At 38.0% G+C, this 23,515-nt stretch overlaps 1 protein-coding gene across 2 annotated transcripts in view; it reads right to left on the reverse strand.

Moving 5' to 3' along the window:
- Positions 1–23,515, reverse strand: part of CPEB1 (cytoplasmic polyadenylation element binding protein 1) — a 92,950-nt gene that overhangs the window by 53,136 nt on the left and 16,299 nt on the right. For both annotated transcript variants that reach the window (XM_032836832.1, XM_032836833.1), the window contains exon 2: positions 21,063–21,237. In XM_032836832.1, coding sequence (XP_032692723.1) covers positions 21,063–21,237 — 175 coding nt within the window. The remainder of the gene's footprint in view (positions 1–21,062; positions 21,238–23,515) is intronic.

The following is a 23,515-nucleotide window of genomic DNA, read 5'->3' on the forward strand; positions in this document are numbered from 1 at the left end:
CAGAATACACAATCCTTTTTTTTTAAGATTTTATTTATTTATTTGTCAGAGAGAGTGAGCACAGGCAGACAGAGTGGCAGGCAGAAGCAGAGGAGAAGCAGGCTCCCTGTTGAACAAGGAGCCTGATGTGGGACTCGATCGGATGCTGGGATCATGACCTGTGCTGAAGGCAGCTACTCAACCAACTGAGCCACCCAGGCATCCCCAGAATACACAATCTTGAGTGCATACTGTATATTCTACAAGCCAGACCATATGTAATGCCACAAAATACGTCTAAATAAATTTGAAAAGAATGAAAACAAACTGTGTTCTCTGACCATGACGCAATTAGCAATTAATACAGAAGGAAAACTGGAAAATTCACAAATATGTGGAAATGAAGCAACATAATCAATGGATCAAAGAAGAAATCACACAAGAATCCGAAAATACCTTGCAATGAATGAAAGTATCACATACTAAAAGCTATAGCATGTAGTGAAGGCAGTACTTGGAAGGCAAGTTACAGCTGTATTAAAAAAAGACAACCTTAGGGGTGCCTGGGTGGCTCAGTGGGTTAAGCCTCTGCCTTTGGCTTGGGTCGTGATCTCAGGGTCCTGGGATAGGGCCCCACATCGGGCTCTCTGCACAGCGGGGAGCCTGCTTCCCCCTTCTCTCCGCCTGCCTCTCTGCCTACTTGTGATCTGTTGAATAAATAAATAAAAAAGACAACCTTAAATCAATAACCCAAGCATTCTGCCTTAAGGAACCAGAATAAAAGTAAAAACAAAAAGTAGGAAAAGTAAAAAAAAGATTAAAGGAGAAATAAATGAAATGAAGACTAGAAAAACTATAAAGAAAATTCAACAATGGGGCCCCAGAGTGGTACAGTTGGTTGAGCATCCAGCTCTTAGTTTCAGCTCAGGTCATGGTCTTAGGGTTCTGGGATCCAGCCCCACATGGGGCTCCCTGCTCAGTGGGGAGCTTGCTTGGGATTCTCTTTCCCTCTCTGCCCCTCCTGCTTGTGCTTTCTTTCAAATAAATAAATCTTAAAAAAAAAAAAAAATCAATACCCAAAGCTGGTTCTTTGAAAACATCTGCAAAACTAACAGATCTTGAGCCAGACTGACCATGAAAAAGATCAAACACTCAAATTACTAAAATCAGAAATCAAAGTGTGGGCATCACTACTACCAACCTTACAGAAATAAAAAGGGGAAAACTGTATGCCTACCAGTTAGAAAACTTAAGAGAAGTGAATAAATTCCTACAAAAACAAACTGCCAAAACGGACACAAAAAGAAACAATCTGAGTAGACCTATAATGAGGAAAGAACCTGAACTACTGATCAAAAACTTCCCACAAAGAAAGTCCATGACCATACGGCTTCATTGGTGAACTCTACCAAAGGCTTAAAAAAAGAAATTATACCAATTCGTTGGAAAGTCTTACCAAAAAAATGCCCAAGAGACAACACCTTAAAACTCAGTAATAAGGCCAATACTGCCCTGATACCAAAAGCAAACAAAGACATCACAAGAAAATCATATTGACCTTATCAATATAAATAAAAATCCTCAACAAATTACTAGCAAACCAAATGCAACAGTGTATGAAAAGAATTGTACACACCATGACCAAGTGAGACTTTTTCCAAGAATGCAAGGTTGGTTTAACATAAAACTCAAATCAGTGAAATATACCATATTAAAAACAAAAATTACATGATTATCTTGACACAAAAATTATTTGACAAAATTGAACATCTTTTCATGATCAAAATAAAATTCATTAAACTACCAACAGAAGGGAATAACCTCAACCTGATGAAGAGCTTCTACAAAACTCCATAGCTAACATCATACTTAATGGTCAAAGACTGAACGCTTCCCTATAAGGCTGGAATAAGACAAGAATGTCTACTCCTGTCACTTTTATTCAAAACTGTACAAAGGTTCTAGCCAGGGAAACTAGGCAGGAAAAAGAAATAGAAAACATCAGATTGAAAAGAAAAAGTTTAATGTTATTCAAAGACAACATGATCTTGGACATAAAAAAAAATCCTAAGGAATCCAAACACAAAACAATTAGGGCTAAAGGATTTCAGTCAAGTGGCAGGGTACAAGATCAACAAACAAAAGTCAATGATATTTTTATATACTAGCAATGAATAATCTGAAAATGAAATTAACAATTTACAACAGAATTAAAAAAGAATAAACATATTTACAAATACAGGGAAAGACTTGTACAAAGAAAACTATAAAACATTCTTGAAAGAAACTAACAGACACCTCGTGTTCATGGATTGAAAGACTTAATATTAAGATGTCGATACCTTCTAAACTGATCTACAGATTCAAAGGCCCAACTGTCTTCCTTGCATAAACTGACAAGCCAATCTTAAAATGCAGATGGAATTGCAAGTAACCATGAATACCCAGTACAATTTGAGTCGGAAGACTCACCCTCCTTGATTTCAAAGCTTACTACACAAAGCTACAAAATGAAGACTGTGTGATACGGGCTAAAGGATGGACACAGATCAATGGAACAGAACTGAGAGTTCAGAAATAAATCCTTACATTTATGATCAACTGATTCTCTCTAAGGATGCTAAAGCCCATTCAAGGAGGATAGAATACTCTTTTCATCAAATAGTTCTTGGACAAGTGAGTATCTACATGCCAAAAAATGAATTTAAACCAATTCTTCACACCATAGGCAAAAATCAACTCAAAATGAAACTTTTCGGGGTGCCTGGGTGGCTCAGTGGGTTAAAGCCTCTGCCTTCAGCTCAGGTCATGATCCCAGGGTCCTGGGATCCAGCCCCGCATCGGGCTCTCTGCTCAGCGGGAAGCCTGCTTCCTCCTCTCTCTCTGCCTGCTTCTCTGTGATTCCATATGTCAAATAAATAAATAAAATCTTAAAAAAAAAAAGAATCTTTTCATTCTAAATGTAATAACTGAAGCAAGAAAACCCTGTGCTAGAGGGAAGACACTATCAAGAAAGCTAAAAGACAACTCACAGAATGTACAAAATATCTGCAAACCATATTTGATAAGGATCGAACATGTAGAATACATAAAGAACTCTTTTAAGTTCAACAGTAAAAAAAAAATTATCTAATTTTTAAATGAACAAAAAGGATTTAAAGAGATATTTGTCCAAAGAAAATATACATGGTTAAATAGATTATCATTACAGAAATTAAAACCATAATGAAATACCACTTTACCACCCACAAGTTTGGCTATAGTATAAAAAATTAAAAGTACTGATAAGAATATGGGAAAAAAAATCACCCTCAGGACGACTGGGTGGCTCAGTGGGTTGGGCCTCTGCCTTCGGCTCAGGTCATGATCTCAGGGTCCTGGAATCGAGGCCCTCATCAGGCTCTCTGCTCAGTGGGGAGCCTGCTTCCCCCCATCTCTCTGTCTGCCTCTCTGACTACTTGTGATTTCTCTCCCTGTCAAATAAATAAATAAAATCTTAAAAAAAAATCACCCTCATACATTGCTGGTGGCAATGTAAAATGGTTGCAGCTGCTTTGGAAAACAGTTAAGCAATTTCTCAAAAAGTTAAACACTGAGATACCATATGATCCAAAAATTAATTCCTAGGTATATAACTTCCATAGTAAATATTCTTAAGAGTATTATTCATAATAGCCAAAAAAATGTAAACAAGCCAAATATCCACCAGCTGATGAATGGATAAAGAAAACATGACATATCTATATAATGGAATATTACTCAGCCAGAAAAAGGAGTTATGTACTGATTCATGGTAAATACAGATGCATGTTGAAAATACTATGCCAAGTGAGGAAAGCCAAACATAAACATAAACGACTGCATATTACATCATTCCATTTACATGAAATATCTAAGGTAGGCAAAAATCCATGGGACCAAAAGACTAGTAACTGCCAGAGGACGGGGAAATAGTAAAGGAGAGTCATGACTAAGGGTTGTTTTCTTTTTGGGAAATGAAAAGATTCTAGAATTAGTGGTGATGATTTCACAATTTTATGAATATACTGAAACCACTAAATTACTAAAGTTTTAAATATGGACATATTATATACAAACTTTATCTCCAAAAATACTACCAAAACACTTCTATTTTGAGAAGTTAGAAAAAGAACTGTAAATTAAACTAAAACTATCAGGAAGAAAAAAAAATGATGACATAAAAGCAAAGTATTAGAGAGTGGGGTGGAATAATCAAAGTCACAAGTTCATCTTTTTAAAAAAATTAATAAACCTGAAAAAGAAACAAGAAGCACAAATTACCAATGTCAAGAAATGTCAAGAATTCTATCATCAACAAAATGAAAAGGAAAACTACTAAGTGGGAGAAAATATTTAAAAATCATGTATCTGTAAGGAGTTAATATCCAAAATATGTAAGAACTCATATAACTCAACAGCAAAAAACTAAATAATCCAATTAAAACAGGCAGAGGAGGGGTGCCTGGGTGGCTCAGTGGATTAAGCCTCTGCCTTCAGCTCAGGTCATGAACTCAGGGTCGTGGGATCGAGTCCCGCATTGGGCTCTCTGCTTGGAGGGGAGCCTGCTTCCTCCTCCCTCTCTGCCTGCCTCTCTGCCTACTTGTGATCTCTGTCAAATAAATAAATAAAAAATCTTAAAACAAACAAACAAACAAACAAAAAGACGGCCAACAGATCATGAAAAGATACTCAACTACTACGAAGTCATTGAGAAAACACAAATCAAAAACCACAATCAGATTATCTAACCCCATTCTAACCCCACAGCAGTTAGAATGGCTATTATAAAAACAAAAACAAAAAAAAACCCCAAGATGTAACAATAACTAATGAGGATGTGAAGAAAAGGGAACACTTGTACTGTTGGTGGGAATGCAAACTCATATAGTCACTATGGAAAATGGTATGAAAGTTCCTCAAAAAATTAAAAACAGAAATACCATATGACCCAGCAATTCCACTTATGGATATTTATCTGAAGAAAAGGAAAACTAACTCAAAACTAACTCAAAAAGATATATGCAGTCCGATGTTCACTACAGCACTATTTACAATAGCCAAGAAATGGAAACAATCTAAGTGTCCATCAAAGAAGGGATAAAGAAAAGAGGCTACACAAATGTAACAGAGTATCATTAAGCCATATCTGAAATCTTGCTATTTTGCAATAACCTGGATGGAATGTGAGGGCATTATGCCAAGTAAATCAGACAGAGAAAGACAAATACGTGTGATCTCACTTTTATATGAAATCTATGAAACAAAAACAAAAACAAAATAAATTCAGAGAACAGAGCAGTGGTTGCCAGTGGCAGCAGGAGGGGTTAAATGGAGGAAGGGAGTCCAAAGGTACCAACTTCCAGGTATAAAATAAATAAGTCATGGGGATATAATATACAGCATGGGGACGACATTAATACTATACTGCATATTTGAAAGTTGCTGAGTAAATCTTAAAAATTCTCTTCACTAGAAAAAAATTTGTTATGTATGGTAATGGAGATTAACTAGACTTAAATGATCTAGTGTACATTTTGCAGTATGTTCAAACACAAAACCAAACCATTATGTTGTATGCCTGAAATTAGTATGCTGTACATCAACTGCATCTCAATAAAAAAAGAAAAAATACCGATAATTCTAAAACAGTAAAAGGCTACTATACATAAATTTATGCCAATGAATTTCAATTTTTCAATGGAATTGGGAGAAATTCTTAGAAAAATTCAGAAGAAGAAACAAAGTATGAATAATTCTGTCTCTATTAAAGAAAACTGAATCCATAATTTCGACCCTTTCCTCAAAAAACAATACAAACACTCCAGGCTCAGGTGGATTAACCACTAAATTATGCCAAAATTTAAGCAAGCACGCTATAAATTTTATACAAGCTCTTCCAAAGAAAAGGAAAAAAAAAATTCCCAGTTTGTTTCAAAAGGCTAGCATAACCTTGTTACCAAGGATATTTTAAGGAAAGAAAACTACAACCTAATCTGTTACCTGCATGGATACAAAAATCATAAAGGAAACATTTGCAAACCAAATTCAGCAATATACTAAATAAAATATATTATGACCAAATTGGGTTTATTCTGGGAATGTCAAGTTGGTTTTATTTTGGTATTCTTTCCTGAATGTTCTCATGTTTGTATAATAAGTGAAAAAAGTCAAATAAATACCAATGAAAACTAAATTTAAGACTCATTCATGGGGGCATCTGGGTGGCTCAGTGGGTTAAGCATCTGCCTTTGGCTCAGGTCATGATTTCAGGGTCCTGGGATCAAGCCCAACATCAGACTCTCTGCTCAGCGGGGAGCCTGCTTCCCCTTCTCTCTCTGCCTGCCTATCTGCCTACTTGTGATCTGTCAAATAAATAAAATCTTCAAAAAAAAAAAAAAAAAGACCCATTCATGATTTAAAACACACACATTCCACCAACTCTGAAAAGAAATTTCCTTAATCAGATAAAAGAAAATCTCCAAAATTTCAGCTAAAACAATTAATGAAATGCTAAAGATTTCCATTCCTGTAACCCCTTCCACAAAACTAGCAATAACACACATAGGCTTATTATTATCATTTCTATTCAATGCTCTTTTGTGTAATCTAAACCACTGAAGTAAGTTACTGGGGAAAAAAAGTAGAAGGACTGGAAAGAAAGAACAAAACATTCATAATTTGCAGACAACTGTGTATGTAGAAAATCCACATGACTCTAAAACTACCAGTATTTTTAAGTAAATTCAGCAAGGCCACTGAATACATTATCAATATACAAAAAGCTATTCTTTCTAGGTGCTAGCAAACAATTAAGTAAAAAATTTATAATTGTTTGATAGTGTCTAAAAAAAAAAAAAATCAACCAAGACAGCTCCTCAAAGAGAACACAAAAAATACCATTTCCTCAAAAAAGATTTCTTAAATAAACATCATTAAAATGCTGGCAGTAAAGAAAAAGCTCAATAAATTGGAACTATCTTAAAATGAAAAAAGAAGAGCTCATGTTCATCTTAAAAAGAAGAGCTCATGTTCATCAAAAGACAACACTAGAAGACTAAAAAGCCAGTAGGTTGGAGATATTAGCAGTGCATAGATCTGACAAAGGACTCCACTCCACAATAAAGAATGCCCTACAAGTCTGATTCTCCCAACTGAAAAAAGGCACAAAAACCCACACAAACTTGTTGCAGAATATTCAAAATTACCAATAAAGACCTAAAAATGCTGAACTGCAGTGAAATCAGAAAAATACAAAAGTTAAAACAAAAGTTAAAAGGTATTACACTGCATAAGAACAGCTCCATGGAAGAGTGACATGTCAACAGTTGGTTAGGGTGTGAGGCCTCTGACGCAGATATATTTTCTGCTGGTGGGGAAATAAACTGGTACAACCTCTTTGGGAAAGGCTAAGGATTGCGTATTGATTTTGAAGATACTCATTCCTAGATGTTAGAGAATTTGTGTACCAGGACTCACTCACAAGAATGTTCATGACACCACTGTTTAACAGCCAAAAACTAGCAAGAGCCCAAAAGTTAAACATTAGAATCAATAAGTTATGAAATATTTTATAATGCTAACTATATCCATCAATTTTAACTATAGTTGCATGCAACACAGATCAGTTTCAAAAACAAAGCAGTCATAAAAGAATACAGTATGGAATAAAGTTCAAAATGTGAATACTTTTTAGGGATATATGCATGGGGATGAAATACTAGAGAAAAACCACAGGAAGACGATGGTTCTATCTGAAGATGGAGATACGATTAAAGAAATATGGGGAACTTCCAGAGCACTGATGAGGTTCTATTTTTTAAAAAAGTTATTTATTTTAGAGAGAGATAGAAAGCACTCAAGCAAGCAAGGGAAGAGGCAGAGGGAGAGTCCTCAAGAAGAACAGACTTCTGGGTGCCTGGGTGGCTCAGTGGGTTAAGCCTCTGCCTTTGGCTCAAGTCATGATCCCAGGGTCCTGGAATCGAGACACACATCAAGCTCCCTGCTCAGCAGGGAGCCTGCTTCTCCCTCTGTATGTTATCTGTCAAATAAATACATAAAATCTTTTAAAAAAAAAGAAAAAAGAAAAAAGAGGGGTGCCTAGGTGGCTCAATGGATTAAGTCTCTGCCTTCAGCTCAGGTCAAGATCTCAGGGTCCTGGGTTGGAGCCCTGCATCAGGCTCCCTGCGCAGGGAGCCTGCTTCCCCCTCTCTCCCTGCCTGCCTCTCTGCCTACTTGTGATCTCTCTCTCTCTCCATCAAATAAATAAATAACATCTTAAAAAAAAAAAAGAAAGAATGAAAAAAAAAAGAGAATCTTAAAAGCAGCAGGGAGAAGCCAATCACCATATTCAAGGATGCTCAGTAAGACAGTCAACAGAGTCTCATCAAAAATTTTTGAGGCCAGAAAACTATGGGCCCATATGTTCAAAGTACTAAAAAGAAAAAAAAAATACTAAAAATCCTATACCCACAAACGCTGTCCTTCAAATGTGAGGAAGAAATTAAGACCTACAAACAAAAGCTGAGAAAGTTCGTGATCATTAGGTAGACCTGCAAACAGGCTCCAGGATGTTCTGCATAATGAAATGAAAGGACACTCAACTGTAACCTGGAGATACATGGAGAAATGAACATCTCCACAAGAGTAATCACGTGGGCAATTACAAAAGCAGGTGTCATTGCAATGGAATACTACTCAGCCATAAAAAAGAATGAAATCTTGTCATTTGCAATGACATGGATGGAACTAGAGGATATAATGCTTAGCAAAAGAAGTCAGAGAAAGACAAATGCTCTATGATTCCACTCATATGTGGAATTTAAGAAACAATGAAAACAAAAACCAACAAGAAAACAGACATTTCAACACAGAATATACTGTGGTTGCCCAATGGGAGGTAGGTGGGAAAATGGAATAGATAAAAGTGGATGAAATAATGGACATTGGGAAGGGTATGTGCTATGGTGAGCACTATGAATTGTGTAAGACTGATGAATCACAGACCTGTACTCCTGAAACAAATAATACATTATGTTACTTTTTTAAAAAGTAAAAAAAATGGATTAACATCACACTTATCATGAGCTCTGAGTAATGTATGGAAGTGTTAAATTACTATATTGTACACCTGAAACTACTATAATACTGTAAGTTAACGATACTGAAATTTTTAAAAAGCAGGTATCATTGTAATAATGGTTTATAACTTGTTTCCATGTGCTTTCAAAGACTACTGCATTTAAAGAAACAGAATAATTACTGTGAAAATTAGTATGACTATAACTTTGGTTTGTAATTTGATATCTTGTTTTCTACATTAAGATTAATCTTGTCACAACAACTGAAAGGGGTGAGTAGAGACTTGTAAAAGAGCAAAGGTTTTGTATGTTATTGAAATTAAGCTAGTATAAATCCAAATTAGAGTGTTATAAATTTATGATATCAAATGTAACCATGGCATAGTAACCACAAAGAAAAAACTGTAGGATACACAAAAAGGAAAAAGGAAAGGGATTCAAAGGCCTCACTAAAAAAAAAAAAAAAAAAAAAAATCAACATAAAAGAAGACATTAATATAAGAAATGAGAAGCAAAAAAAAGTTATAAGACATAGAGAAAACAACACAATGACAGAAGTACCTCCTTATAAGTAGTTAAATGTAAATGGATTAAACTCTCCAATCAAAAGAGATTAGAAGTGCCTGGGTGGCTCAGTCAGCTAGGTGTCCAACTCTTGATCTCAGCTCAGGTCTTGATAGTAGGGTTGTGAGTTCAAGGCCTGTGCTGGGCTTCACATTGGACATGGAGCCTACTTAAAAGAGAGAGAGAGAGAGAGAGAGAGAGGCTGGCAGAATGGATAAAAACACATGACCCACCCACATGATGTCTACAAAAGACTCAAGACACAAAGACACAAAGACAGGTTGAAAGTGAACGGACAGAAAGATGTATTCTATGCAAATAAAAACCAAAAGAGAGCAGAGTAGATATACTAACACCAGACAAATAGATTTAAACCAAAAAAGGTTACAAGAGACTAAGAAGAATGTTCAATTTAAGGTTCAATACATCAAAATACAAAAATTATGAATATTTACATACTTAGTGACAGACCCATCCAAATGTATGAAGCAAATACAGACAGAATTGAGGAGGAAAACGTCTACAAGAGTTCAACACTTCAATATCCCATCCACAATAATGGATAGAAAAACTAAAAAGGAGATATTTAAAGAAGGAACTACAAGACTTAACACAATCAACCAGCCAGATCTGACATACACAGAACATTCTTTTTTTTTTTTTTTAAAGAATTTATTTTTTTATTTGACAGACAGAGGTCACAAGTAGGCAGAGAGGCAGGCAGAGAGAGAGGGAGGAGGAAGCAGGCTCCCTGCTGAGCAGAGAGCCTGATGTGGGGCTCAATCCCAGGACCCTGGGATCATGACCTGAGCCGAAGGCAGAGGCTTTAACCCACTGAGCCACCCAGGCGCCCCTACACAGAACATTCTACCCAACAACAATGAATACACATTCTCCTCAGGCACACATAGGACATTTTCTTGGATAGACTGTATGTTAGACCACAAATCAAGCCTCGATAGATTAAAAAAGATATATATCATATAAAGTATCTTCTCTGACTACCACAGATGGAGCTAGAAGTCAATAATAAAAGTAAAACTGGAAAATCCACAAAACTGTAGAAATCAAACATTTTTTTAAACAACATATTTTAAACAACCAATGGACCAAAGTAGAAAGAAAGCACAAAGGAAGATAGGAAATAGAGACAAATGAAAATGAAAGAACAATATACCCAAACTGTAGAACACAACAAAAGTGGTGGTAAGAAGGAAATTTATGGCTATAAATGCTTTCATCAAAACACAAATCTCAAATCAACAACCTAACTTTACAAGGTAATAAGCTAAAAGAGCAACAAACTAAGCCCAAAGCTAGAAGGGAAATAAGAGCAGAGATAAACAACATAAGAGACCAAAAAAAAAAAAAAAAAAAAAAAAAAACCAATAAAACCAGAAGTTGGTTCTTTGAAAAGATCAACAAAATGGACAAATCTTTGGTAAATGAACTATAAGAGAGAAGATCCAATTATTAAAATCAATGACAAATGTGGGGAAAGTACTACCTACCCTACAGAAACAAAAAGGATTGTGAAACAGTACTATGAACTATACATCAAAAAAATTGAAAAATCTAGATGAAACAGGTGAATTCCTAGAAACACAAAACTTACCAAGACTAAATCACAAAGAAATAGACAATCTGAATAAACAACTAAAAATCTTCCAATAAAGAAAAGCCCTGGACCTGATGGCTTCACGGGTGGACTCTATCAGACATTTAAAGAAGAGCTAACACCAACCCTTCTCAAACTTTCCCCAAAAACTAAAGAGCAGGGAACAATTCTCAACTCATTCTATGAAAGCAGCATAATCCTGATACCAAAGACACTACAAGCAAACTGCAGACCAACGTCCTTTATGAACATTGATCAAAAAATAAAAACTGAACAAAAACATTCAACAAAATAATAGCAAACACAACTCCACATTGCACTGAAAGGATTACACACTGTGGCCAAACAGCATTTGTTCCTGAAATGTAAGAATGGCTCAATGTACAAAAAATCTATATGCCACATCAACAAAATGAAAGAAAGAAAAAAAAAAAAAACCCCACATGACCACATGACGATTTCACTTGATGTGGAGAAGTATCTGACAACATACTTTCATGATAAAAATCACTCAGCAAAATAGAAATAAAAGGAAATATACCTTCACATAATAAAAGCTTTATATAAAAAAAAACATAGCAAACATAATACTCAATGGTGGGACACTAAAAGCTTTTCCTTTAAGATAAGGAAAAGAAAAGTAAGAATGCCCTCTTTCACCACTTTGATTCAACATAATGGAAGTTCTAGCAAGAATAGTCAAGGAAAAGAAATAAAAGGCATCCAAATTGGAAAAGAAAAAGTACAATTATCTCTGTTTGTAAATGATAGGATTATATGTTGAAACCCCAAAGAGTCCACAAAAAACTTCCCTTAGAATAAATAAATTCAGCTAAGTATCAGGATACAAAGTCAACATAAAATAATCAGTTGCACAATGAACACTCTAAAAAGATATTACAAAAACTATTCCATCTAGAAAAGCATCAGAAAGAATACTTAGGAACTAACTGAACCAAAGAAATGAAAGACTTGTGCAATGAAAACTAAGAAAATAAGAAAACAAAGTAAGTTAAAGACAACATAAATAAATGGTAATACATCTCATGTACATTACATGGATTGGAGGACTTAATACTGTTAAAATGTCAATACAACCCAAAGCAAACTGCAGATTCAGTGCAATACATATCAAAATCCCAATGACAGTGTTGCAGAAATAGAAAAACCCAACACCAAAAGCAAAGGCAACAAATGCTAAAATACACACATGGGAATACATTACCAAAAACATTTTAACTATCAACAAGATGAAAAAGTTACCTACCAAATGGGAGAATATTTGAAAATCATGTCTGATAAGGGATTAATATCCAAAATACATAAAGAAAAACCCATCCTAAAATTCATATGCAATCTCAAGTGACCCTGAATAACCAAAGCATCTTGAAGGAAAAAAAAAAAAAAAAGAACAAAGCTGGTAGACTCACACTTCCTGATTTCAAAACCCAATCTAAAGCTATAGTAACCTAAACAGTGGGGTATTGGCATAAAGACAGATATATGAACTAATGAAGCCGGATAGAAACCCCAGAAATAAATTCTTTGTACACAATCAAATGCCAAGACTATTCAGTGGGGAAAGGGCAGTCTTTTCAATAAATGGTGCTGGGAAACTGGACACACACATGCAAATATAGTTGGATATTTAACTAAAACCATAGAGAAAAATTAACTAAAAAATGGATCAAGGACCTAAATGTAAGACCTTAGAAGAAAACACAGGACAAAAGCTTCATGACACTGGGTTTGACAATGTTTTCTTGGCTACAGCACCAAAGGCACAAGTAACAAACAAAGAAAATAGGCAAATCAGATTTTTAAAAAATTTTTAAGTTTTGTATATCAAAAGGCACTCTCCAGAGAAAAAAGGCATCCCACAGAACAGGAGAAAGTATTCATAAATCACATATCAGATGAGGGATTAACATCTAGAATTTACAGAGAACTCCTAAAATTCAGCAATATTCACAAAAAACAATCTGATTCAAAAATGTACAAAGGAATTTGAGTAGATGTTTCTCCAAAGAAGATACACAACTAGGCCATAAGCACATGAAAAGGTGCTCAACATCTCAAATCACGAGGGAAATGGAAATCAAAACTAAGATAACACTCCATGCCCATTAGGATAGCACTATAAAAAAAAACAAGTGTTTGTGAGGTTGTGGAGGAACTGGAACACTTGTGCACTCTTGGTGGGAATGTAAATGGTACAGCTACTGTGGAAAACAATACAGTGATTCCTCAAAAAATTAAAAACAGAACTACCATGTGATCCAGCAATTACCTCTCTTGGTATATACCTGAAAGAACTGAGAGCACAAACATGAAGAGATTTGTACACTCGTGTTTATGGCACTGCTAAAACGTGGAAGCAACCAAGTCTCCAATCATCCAATCAATGTATGAATGGATAAGAAATATGGGATATGTATGATAACAGATTATTATTCAGACTTAAAAAGGAAGGAAATTCTGACAAATGCTACAACATGGATGAACCTTGAGGACATAATGCAAAAGGGAGGGACATACGCCAGTCCCAAATGACAAATACTGTATGGTTCCACTGAGGTACTTAGAATAGTCAAAATCATGAAGACCTAAGGCGTAATGGCGGGTGCCAGGGGGTGGCCGGGAGGTAAGAATAAGGAGTAACTGTTCAACATGTACAGAGTTTCAGCTTTACAGGAAGAAGAATTATAGGGATGAATGGTGGTAATGGTTGCTCAACAATGTACATGTATTTAATGTCACTGAACTGTGCAATTAAAAATGGTTAAGATGGGGGCGCCTAAGTGGCTCAGTGGGTTAAGCCTCTGCCTTCGGCTCTGGTCATGATCTCAGGGTCCTGGGATCAAGCCCCGCATCGAGCCCTGCATTGGGCTCCCTGCCCAGTGGGAAGCCTGCTTCTCCCTCTCCCACTCCCCTGCTTGTGTTCCCTCTCTCGCTGTGTCTGTCAAATAAATAAAACCTTTTAAAAAAAAAAGTTAAGATGGGAAATTTATTTTACCACAACAAAAAAGAAAAATCTAGACTTTAATCAATATAGAATGTGGGGAGAGTAGAACTAATTTGAACATAAAATTAGGGCCTCTTTCAGCTTCAGTACCCAGTTTGTGAGAATATATACATCAAGCAATTGTATAAGGACACCCGCCCTATTGCACAGTACTCAGCAGGGAACCCATGCGTGTTTAACACCTGGTCCTTGACGGTCTAAACCAGAAACCAGGAATCCAACTTTTCAACATCATGACCCTAAAGCATGTTCTCTCACAACTGCTCTCTCTATATACCCAGACTGTCACCATCAGTACCACCACATGGTGTGTAAGTGCCATTACGGGCATTAGTCTACAAATTCAACATGCTTATTCAAGCCCCCCCCAATCCTAGAGCAGGGTACAGCTATTGCTCCCATGCTACAGTTCAGCAAACATAATCTCAGAGGGATAGCCAAGATCAGAGCAAGTGAGCACTCGGCCCGGGTCTGTTCTCAAGTGCATCTGCAGCCAGGGCTTGCACCTTCATGCAGGTTTATTATGAAACAGGCAAACTGAGTACACTTCTTCAAAACCACACCTTATCTTCCCTGTTTTGAGACTGCGTACGTTTACATTTAGAACACCACACAGTGGGGTCAATGAACAATTTGAAATAGCCAAGAATGATCTCGTTACATCTAACAGAGGCAAGGGAATGTGAGAAGTTCTCAGAGGTGAGAACTGAACCACACTTCAGAAAGAGAAGGATTTTTCTAGGCAGAGAATATTCAATTTTTGAATATTCTCTGAGAATATTCCATTTTCTAGGCAGAGAATATTCCGCTTAACAGTTCAGCTATGTAGCCGAACAGCATTTCCTGCATGACTTCATCTAAGCCAGTGATTTTCAATTATATACAATGGAATCTCAAGAAACAGCCCAGGATAAAGGAAAAGAACCCGGAAGCTGAGGTCTAGAGATCTTTCCTGGGTGATGCCAGATCATAAATGCTACCTGTATTCTTTAACTGTAGAAAATATTTCACAATATAGACAAAAACAAAATTAAGTAGGCTTTACACCTAAGACTGACCGAAATTTTGGATTATGACAACAATTAGGGTCTACAAAGATGTAGGAAAAAACTCTCATGAAATCCTGGCAGGACTGTAAACTGATTAATTCACTTTGAGAAAGAATTCAGCAACATAACGGTTTGAAGACAGTATATACCCAATCACTCTGCAATTCACTTCTAGGTGCACAGGCTCAGGAAGTGCTTGTTACATGCACAGGAGATAGATAATACAAGGATGTTCACCAAAACACTGTTTACAATAGCAAAAATCATTTACCAATAGAGGATCAGATAAATATTGTATTCATGTAAAATATTACTATTATACAGTGATTAAAATACACTGATCTGACTTAAAAGTATCAATACGAAGACCCTGTAAATATAATACATGGAAAAAGGCAATACAGGCATATCTTGTTTTACTGCATTTTACAGATACTGCATTTTTTATAAATTGAAGATTTATGGCAACCCCATCTAGCAAGTCTATCAGTGTCATTTTTCCAACAGCATTTGCTCACTTCTTGTCTGAGTCACGTGGTGGTAATTCTTACAATATTTCAAACCTTTTCATTATTATTGTATTTGTTATGATGATCTGTGATCTTTTATGTTACTACTGTATTTGCTTTGGGGTGCCACAAACCATGCCCACACAAGACTGCAAACTTAATTGCTAAATGTTATGTGTGTGCTGATTGTTCCACCAACTAGCTATTCCCCTTTGGTTCCCCCCTCTCCTTGGGCCTCCCCATTCCCTGAGATACAATATTGAAATTAGGCCAGTTAATAACCTGACAATGACCTTTAAGTATTGAAATGCTAAAGTGAAAGGAAGAGCCGCACATCTCTCGCTTTAAATCAAAAGCTAGAAATGATTAGGCTCCGTGAGAGAAAGGTGTGTTTAAAGGCTAGATAAGCCAAAAGCTGGGCTGCCTGCCCCAAACAGACAAGTTGTGAATGCAAAGGAGTAGTTCTGGAAGGACCTTACAAGTGCTACTCCAGTGAACACACGAATGATGAGGAAATGAACCCGCCTTACTGCTGGTAAGGACAAAGTCTCAGTGATCTGGACGGAAGATCTGACAGCCACAACATTCCCTTAAGCCAAAGCCTAAACCGGAGCAAGGCCCTCACGCTCTTCAACTCTGGGAAGGCAGAGAGAGAGGACGAAGCTGCAGAAGGCAAGTCTGAACCTAGCAGGGTTGGTTCGTGAGGTTTAAGGACGGACCCGGTCCCGGTACATCAAACTGCAAGGTCAAGCAGCAAGGGCTGATGGAGAAGCTGCAGCGAGTTCTCCAGAAGATCTAGCGGAGATCATTCATGAAGGCGGCTCCACAGTCCTACACCACGGATCTGCAGTGTGGACGAATCAGCCTTCTCGCAGAGGAAGATGCCATCTAGGACTTTCACAGCTAGAGAGGGAAGGGCAGGGCCTGGCTTCAAAGCTTCAAACGACTGGCTGGCCGTCTTGTCAGGGGCTCATGCAGCTGCTGACTTTAAGCTGAAGCCTGTGCTCGCTGAAAATCCTAGCGACCTGCAGAATTACACTAAACCCACTCTGCCTGTGCTCTACCCACAGATGACAAAGCCCAGACAGTACATATGTTTACAACATGGTGTAATAAATATTTCAAGCTGGCTGTTGAGGCCTACTGCTCAGAAGATTCCCGTCAAAACATTACTGCTCACTGACCATGCACCTGATCCCCCACGAGCTCTGACAGAGCTGTACAAGGAGACTGCTGTGGTTTGCACACCTGCTGATATGCATCCATTCTGCAGCCCATGCATCTAGAAGTAGTTTCAAGTCTTACTATTTACAAAACACATTTTGTAAGACTAGGGCTGCCATAGACAGTAATTCCTCTGGTGCATCTGGACAGAGTAAACTGAAAACCCTCTGGAAAGGATTCACCATTCTGGATGCCTTAAGAACATTCGATTCATGGGAAGAATTCAGAATATCAACATGAAGAGGACTCTGGAAGAAGCGGATTCCAAACCTCACTGATGACTCTGAGGGGGTCATGATTCCCATGGAGAAGTCACTGCAGATGTGGTAGAAACAGCAAGAGAACTAGAACTAGAAGTGGAGCCTGAAGATGGGACTGAACTGCTGTGATTTTGTGACCAAACTTTAATGACGAGGAGTTGCGTCTTGTGGATGAGCAAAGATGCTTGAGTTGGGATTGACTCCCAGTGAAGAGGCTGTGAAGATTGTTGCAAAGACAACAAAGGATTGAGAATATTACATATACTTAGTTGTTATAAGGCGGAGGCAGGGTTTGAGAGAAAGGACTCCCCATTTTTTCCACTGTAAATATTTATATTTTTATATTAATTTTATGTCTCAAAATTGAGAATCTGTGTATGTATGTATTAGTATTTGATCTTAATTTCATGTTATATTACAAAGATTTTTACATAACTGAACACGTAGAAAGCCATTATTCTCAAAAGGTATTATTCTAATAACTACATAATACTCCATCATGTAAATATACAAAAATATATTTTCCTCTTAGGAGACACTTGGGTTTTTTTGTTTTTCTTTTTTTCTTCCCCAAATCTTCACCACCATAATAATGTTCTAAGTATCCTTCTACATAAATCCTTATTTGTCTTCATTATTACTCCTTAGGAGACATTCTCAGATATGGACATAGTGAGTCAAAGAACAGGATGATTTTTAAAGCAAAAAAGTGATCTTTGAGGCTGAGTTGTAAAGAAGCTGCAGGGGCAAACCCAGGAGCAATGCCAGGAACGTTTCCCAAGCACAAAGGAAAACGAGGAGTCAACACTCATTTTCTCCATCATGGGAAGGCAGCCCGCTCAGAGGTGTGGCTTCCATTTTGTCCTCCACCTTTTTGCTGGAGAAATGGGAAATCAGAGTTCAGAGGACAAATATTTCTTTCATATCACTGGCCACCGACCTCTGACAACTCTCACAAGAACACCCAGGGTCTTTGCATAGCCCACAATACCTGCCCACTCTGGCCCTCCCACCCCCTTCCCTACTCTTCCTTCAGTGCTTCAAACATGCCAAGCTCCTTCAAGAGCCTTAGTCCAACCTTTTCTGTCTGGAATGTTTTCCTCACACTCTTTACGTGACCCAGCACTTTCTCTCCCTTTAGGACTCTGTTTTAAACACACCTCCTCAGAGAGTTCCTACCTAGGTCACTCAAAATGTTATTACTTCATAGCACTTACTAAAACTGGCAATTATTTTACTTATTTCTCTGCTTAGTTTGTTTCTTCCTTCTGTCTCCCAACCATGATGGGAGAGGAGGTTCTGAGGATGCCATATCAAGTCAGGAATCCTTGGAGCCTAACAACAGTGATTGGCACGAAGTAGGCATTCCCTATTTGTGTTGAATTTCTGATGAATTTGGCCAATTGTGGCAGTGGGACCAAGTGTATAGTAAGAGATGTGGACTCTCAAGCCAGATTTTGCAGGGATGGACCTGAACTACAGGTCCAAGGTTGAGCTGATCATTACTTGATGTTCTGGCTGAATGAGGTCTCTCAAAGATGTCCATGTCTTCATCCCTGGAACCTGTGAATGTCTCAGAATGAAATAATGATGTCTTCTTCGCCCAACAGCCAAACAAGCCATCCCAAGGCCAGGGCAGCAAGATCCAGGTGCAAAGGCCAGGGCTCTATGGAGTAAGCCCCGGGTACAGCTGAAATCTGACCTGCAGTATCACAGCATCTTCTGGAGCCCAAGACCAGCCCAGACACAGAAGTCAAAGCTGGGTACACACCTGCCAACACCTGAAGATGCTGTCTGTGGGAGCCCAGCGTGAGGAAGTGCCCTAAGGCTAAACAACGTGTACTCTGACAGCAGACTTTGGTGTGCCTCTGAAATTAGCCCCTTACTGACTAGCTAGGTAGCCCTGCACAAGTCCTCTAACCCAGAGGAGATTTGGTTTTCTCATCTGTAACATGGCATTGACTCCAATTCACCAACAGTGGTAAAATACTATCAGGCCCCATCGGCTGCTACGGAGAACTCATTCCTGAAAGGGTCGAATGATGCAGCAAACGTCATTGTTGACTTATTTTAACAAACTGCCACAGCCACCCCACCTTCAGCAACCACCACCCTCAAAAGTCAGCAGCCAGCGACGTCAATACAAGACCCTCCACCAGTGAAAAAACTAGGACTTGCTGAAAGTTTCTATGATGGTTAATATTTTTTAGCAATAAAGTATTTTTCAATTACAGTATATACCATTTTTCAGACATAATGCTATTGCACACTTAACAGACTACAGTATGATGTAAGCATAACTTCCATATGTGCTGGGAAACCAAAAAATTCCTTTGGCTCGCTTCATTGAAAAATCCACCTTGCTGCAGTGGTCTGGGACCCAAACCACAATTTCCCTGAGGTGTGCCTAAGTTCCCAGCATGTCTGAGGTAACTCAGTGAGATTTAAGCCATTGTTGGTTGTCATTCATACTGGAATAAAATTCATACAATTTTCTCAAAGAAAAACAGAACATGTATGTTGAATCAAGCAGATTTTCTGAGTTTTTAACTTGGCATAAGCTAAAGGACAATAAGGGTCATTAGCACATGACATATACCAACCAACAGAAAATAATAAACATGTACTTTCTTGGAAGTTTGAGGAGACAAGACCAACCAGCATTCTTAGTTCCCACCGTGTCCTTCTCCCATTTGTCCTCCAGTTAGAACAATTTAATAGAAAAAAATAAAAAATAAATTTTACAGTTACCACAAGTCAGTCTTGTCATGAAATCTCTCCTTCAGACATTTAGCTACTTCATGTTCACATACACCTGCATCTTTATGGGAATTATTTCCACTGTCAAGTTAGTATGTAAATCAAAGGATATATGACAAAAAAACCGGCGATTACCAGTACTTTTTCTGCAAACCCCACTACTGCCAAATTTCTTCAAGGCACATTTAAAAAATTAAAAACATGTTCATTTTCAATTAAACTAATTCAAACAAGAAACATTCCTTCAACATTCTTACAACATGCTGCAACGTCCACAGAAGATTATGAAACGACACCTTTTAGGACTTCCAAGCCTCCTTGTGAAGTGCCGTCTTCGGGTATGCTACTGTCTCCCCTCCACTAGCCCACGGGATAGCCCACATTTCATCAGAACTAAATGCTTGTTGACCTGCTTTCACAGTTAAAAGCAATTAAAATATTCAAGAGATGCACTGTCCACCACAGCAGCCACTAGTCACATGGCTACCAAGCACCGGAAACATAGCTAGTTCCAACAGAGCCACACTGAAAATGTGAAAGACACTAAGAAGAGAATGTGGTATCTCACTAATAATTTTTCTATTAACTAGCTATTAGCATATTTTATATGTTAGTTCAGATAAAATGTTAATATCCCTCTTAAAAAAAACCTTCTTAAATGTGACTACCAGAAGACCTGTAATTAGATCCACAACTCACATTATAATCCTCTACATAGGTAGTCCTGCTACATTTGACCTACCCTTTTTTATCCAGTCTTTTTATGTGTCATAAAAGAGATCTGTGCATCATAAATCAAAGGCAGTCTTCATCCAGAGGGGAACCCAATCCACAAAGTAAGCTACAAAAAGGGGCCAGTATTACCATTCAAGGTCATTCTTCATAGGCTTCACAAGAAAGCTGCTGAGAAACAGGTTTACATACATACATAGTGCATGTATGAAAACATACACCAGAGGTTTCAAATCTAAGTCACCTGGTAAATGATCATGAATTCCTCGGTTTATGGGTGTAGTGCAGACTCTATTGAAATCCAGAGAATTATCCAATATGGCATTTATCCTTCGAAAGATATTGGCATTGCTACAAGTGGAGAGCGCGGGTGCTTCCTGGTTGTCCCAGCAATCTTTTATCCGCCCAGCTTCTTCTTCCTAGATGCAGGAAAAAGATATTTAGGTTTTCATCCTAGACAAAAAAAAAAAAAGACACTTAGTTTTTTTCTATACTCCTTTATGGTAAATAACCCCCCCTTTCTCCCAAGCCAACAGTGAGTTAGATAAAGTAACAAGGACTTGAATTTTTTGCGTATATATTAAAACACTTAATGAATCCTATAATGAGCAAGGTTTCCTGAGAGGACTGTAAGAGGGAAAAAGAAAAACACAGAAAAATACAAGATACTGCCCCCAAGAACCTTCTAATCTAATGAGACTTGTATAGGAATTAGTATGGTGTGGCAGCAGCAACTGTAGAACCAGAAAATTCTGGAGGAAGATCTATGTAACAGAATATTATCTTGAAATTTAAAAAATGAGGGGCACCTGGGTGGCTCAGTTGTTAAGCGTCTGCCTTCTGCTCAGGTCATGGTCCCAGGATCCTGGGATCAAGTCCCACATCCCAGCTCCCTGCTCAGCCTGAAACCTGCTTCTCCCTCTCCCACTCCCCTTGCTTGTATTCCCTCTCTCATGGTCTCTGTCAAATAAAATTAAAAAAAAAACTTTAAAAAAGAAATCTAAAAAATGAAGCACCTGGGCACCTGAGTGGCTGACTGAGTGGCTCAGTCAGTTGAGCATCTGACCTGGTTTCGGCTCAGGTCGTGATCTCATCAGGGTCCCGGGATCCAGCCCTGCATCAGGCTCCCTGTGATTGTCTCCCTCTCCCTCAGCCCCTCCTCACTGTGTGTTTTCTCTCTTAAATACGTATCTCTTTTTTTAAAAAATGAAGCACTAATATGTGCTTCCCGTGGATAAACCTCAAGCACTTGATGCTAAGTGAAAGAAGCCAGTCACAAAAGACCACCTATTATAAGCCCATTTATAGGAAATGTCCAAAACAGACAAATCTAATCTAGAGGAGTTGCCTTCATCTAGGTGAAGAGAGAAGAAGGTTTGGAAATGGTGGCTAACGGGTTCAAGGTTCCTTTCTGAGATACTGAAAACATTCTAAAATTAGATTATGGTGATGATCACAAAACTGTAACTATACTAAAAAAAAAAAAATCACTGAATTTTACAGTAATGTGGATTATAGCTCTACATAGCTGTTTAAAAAGTTTGGTTCTGCCCTTTATTATCAGTTGCTTAACCTCTTTGTCTCAGTTTCCCCATTTGTAAAACAGGAAGAGTACCTACCACTTTTTTTTTTCCTACCACCCTTTTGACAAGATGTAATAAAGCACTTAACATGGCCTGGCATACGGTGGCTGCTATTTCCACACCTAAAGGCACAGGAGAAGACATGGTAAAAGCACCAAGAGCAATACAAGCACCACCCAAAGGAATTGTTCCAGTGGTACAACTGAACATAGTCATTAGAAGTACAGAACTCGTTTAAGACCCTGAACTTGCAATGCAGATAGACAATCCAACACCCCCTGCCGCAATCAGAGCGATTCTCTTGGTATTATTCTCTAGCTCAGTAGACAACACCAGCATCCACCAGGTGTCCCAGACAGAAATCTGGGACCATTCTTCACTCTCTCACTCAGGATATCCGAAGCCTGACATAGTTAGCAAGGACACACTGGCTGACAGAGTCATTTCTAAGGGAAGTCTGACTCATCTGCTCCACAATTCCCAATAACCTCGAGGAAAAGAAACAAAACTCACACCAAGTAAGACAACTAGCACCTAGAATCTTAGCGCTGGTCACTTCAAAACCAAACTTTTAAAAAGCTGGGTGTCTCTATGTTTAGCCTATTAAAATTCAGGTACGCATGAGAATAACCAGAAGTACCTAAGAGTTTTATCAACTTTGCAGGATGGCCTTCAAGAGTCAAACTTGAGTCCCACAGCATTCTCGATCTCTTTAAAAGACTGGTATCCTCTGCAAGCTGTCAGGAGGAACAGAACACACAGCCCTGCAAGGTTGTTTTCCCATGCCCTCCAGAAAGCCACACACATAGGGCCCCTTTCACAACTGTAGATTTCGAAGATGATTCTCAGCCTCACTAAGGCAACATCACAAAGGGTAAGATGCAAGCATTTACCATCAATCTGCAGGTCTTAGGGCTACAAACTTCACTCATTTGCTGCCTCATCAACATTAACCAACTGCCTGCTATGTACAGTGAGCAACCAAAGTGTAGGCAGATTAGACACACTCAACCAAAAGATTTCTGAAGTCTAGAAGGGGAACGAAGATCTGATCATGCTGTCAACAGCCACCACACAAGCTACAGTTTGCTGTGGTCAAACACTGTCCTCTCAG

The sequence above is a fragment of the Lontra canadensis genome, unplaced genomic scaffold (genome assembly GCF_010015895.1).
Source record: "Lontra canadensis isolate GAN:19392208 unplaced genomic scaffold, GSC_riverotter_1.0 scaffold94, whole genome shotgun sequence".
Classification (NCBI taxonomy): Eukaryota; Metazoa; Chordata; class Mammalia; order Carnivora; family Mustelidae; genus Lontra; species Lontra canadensis.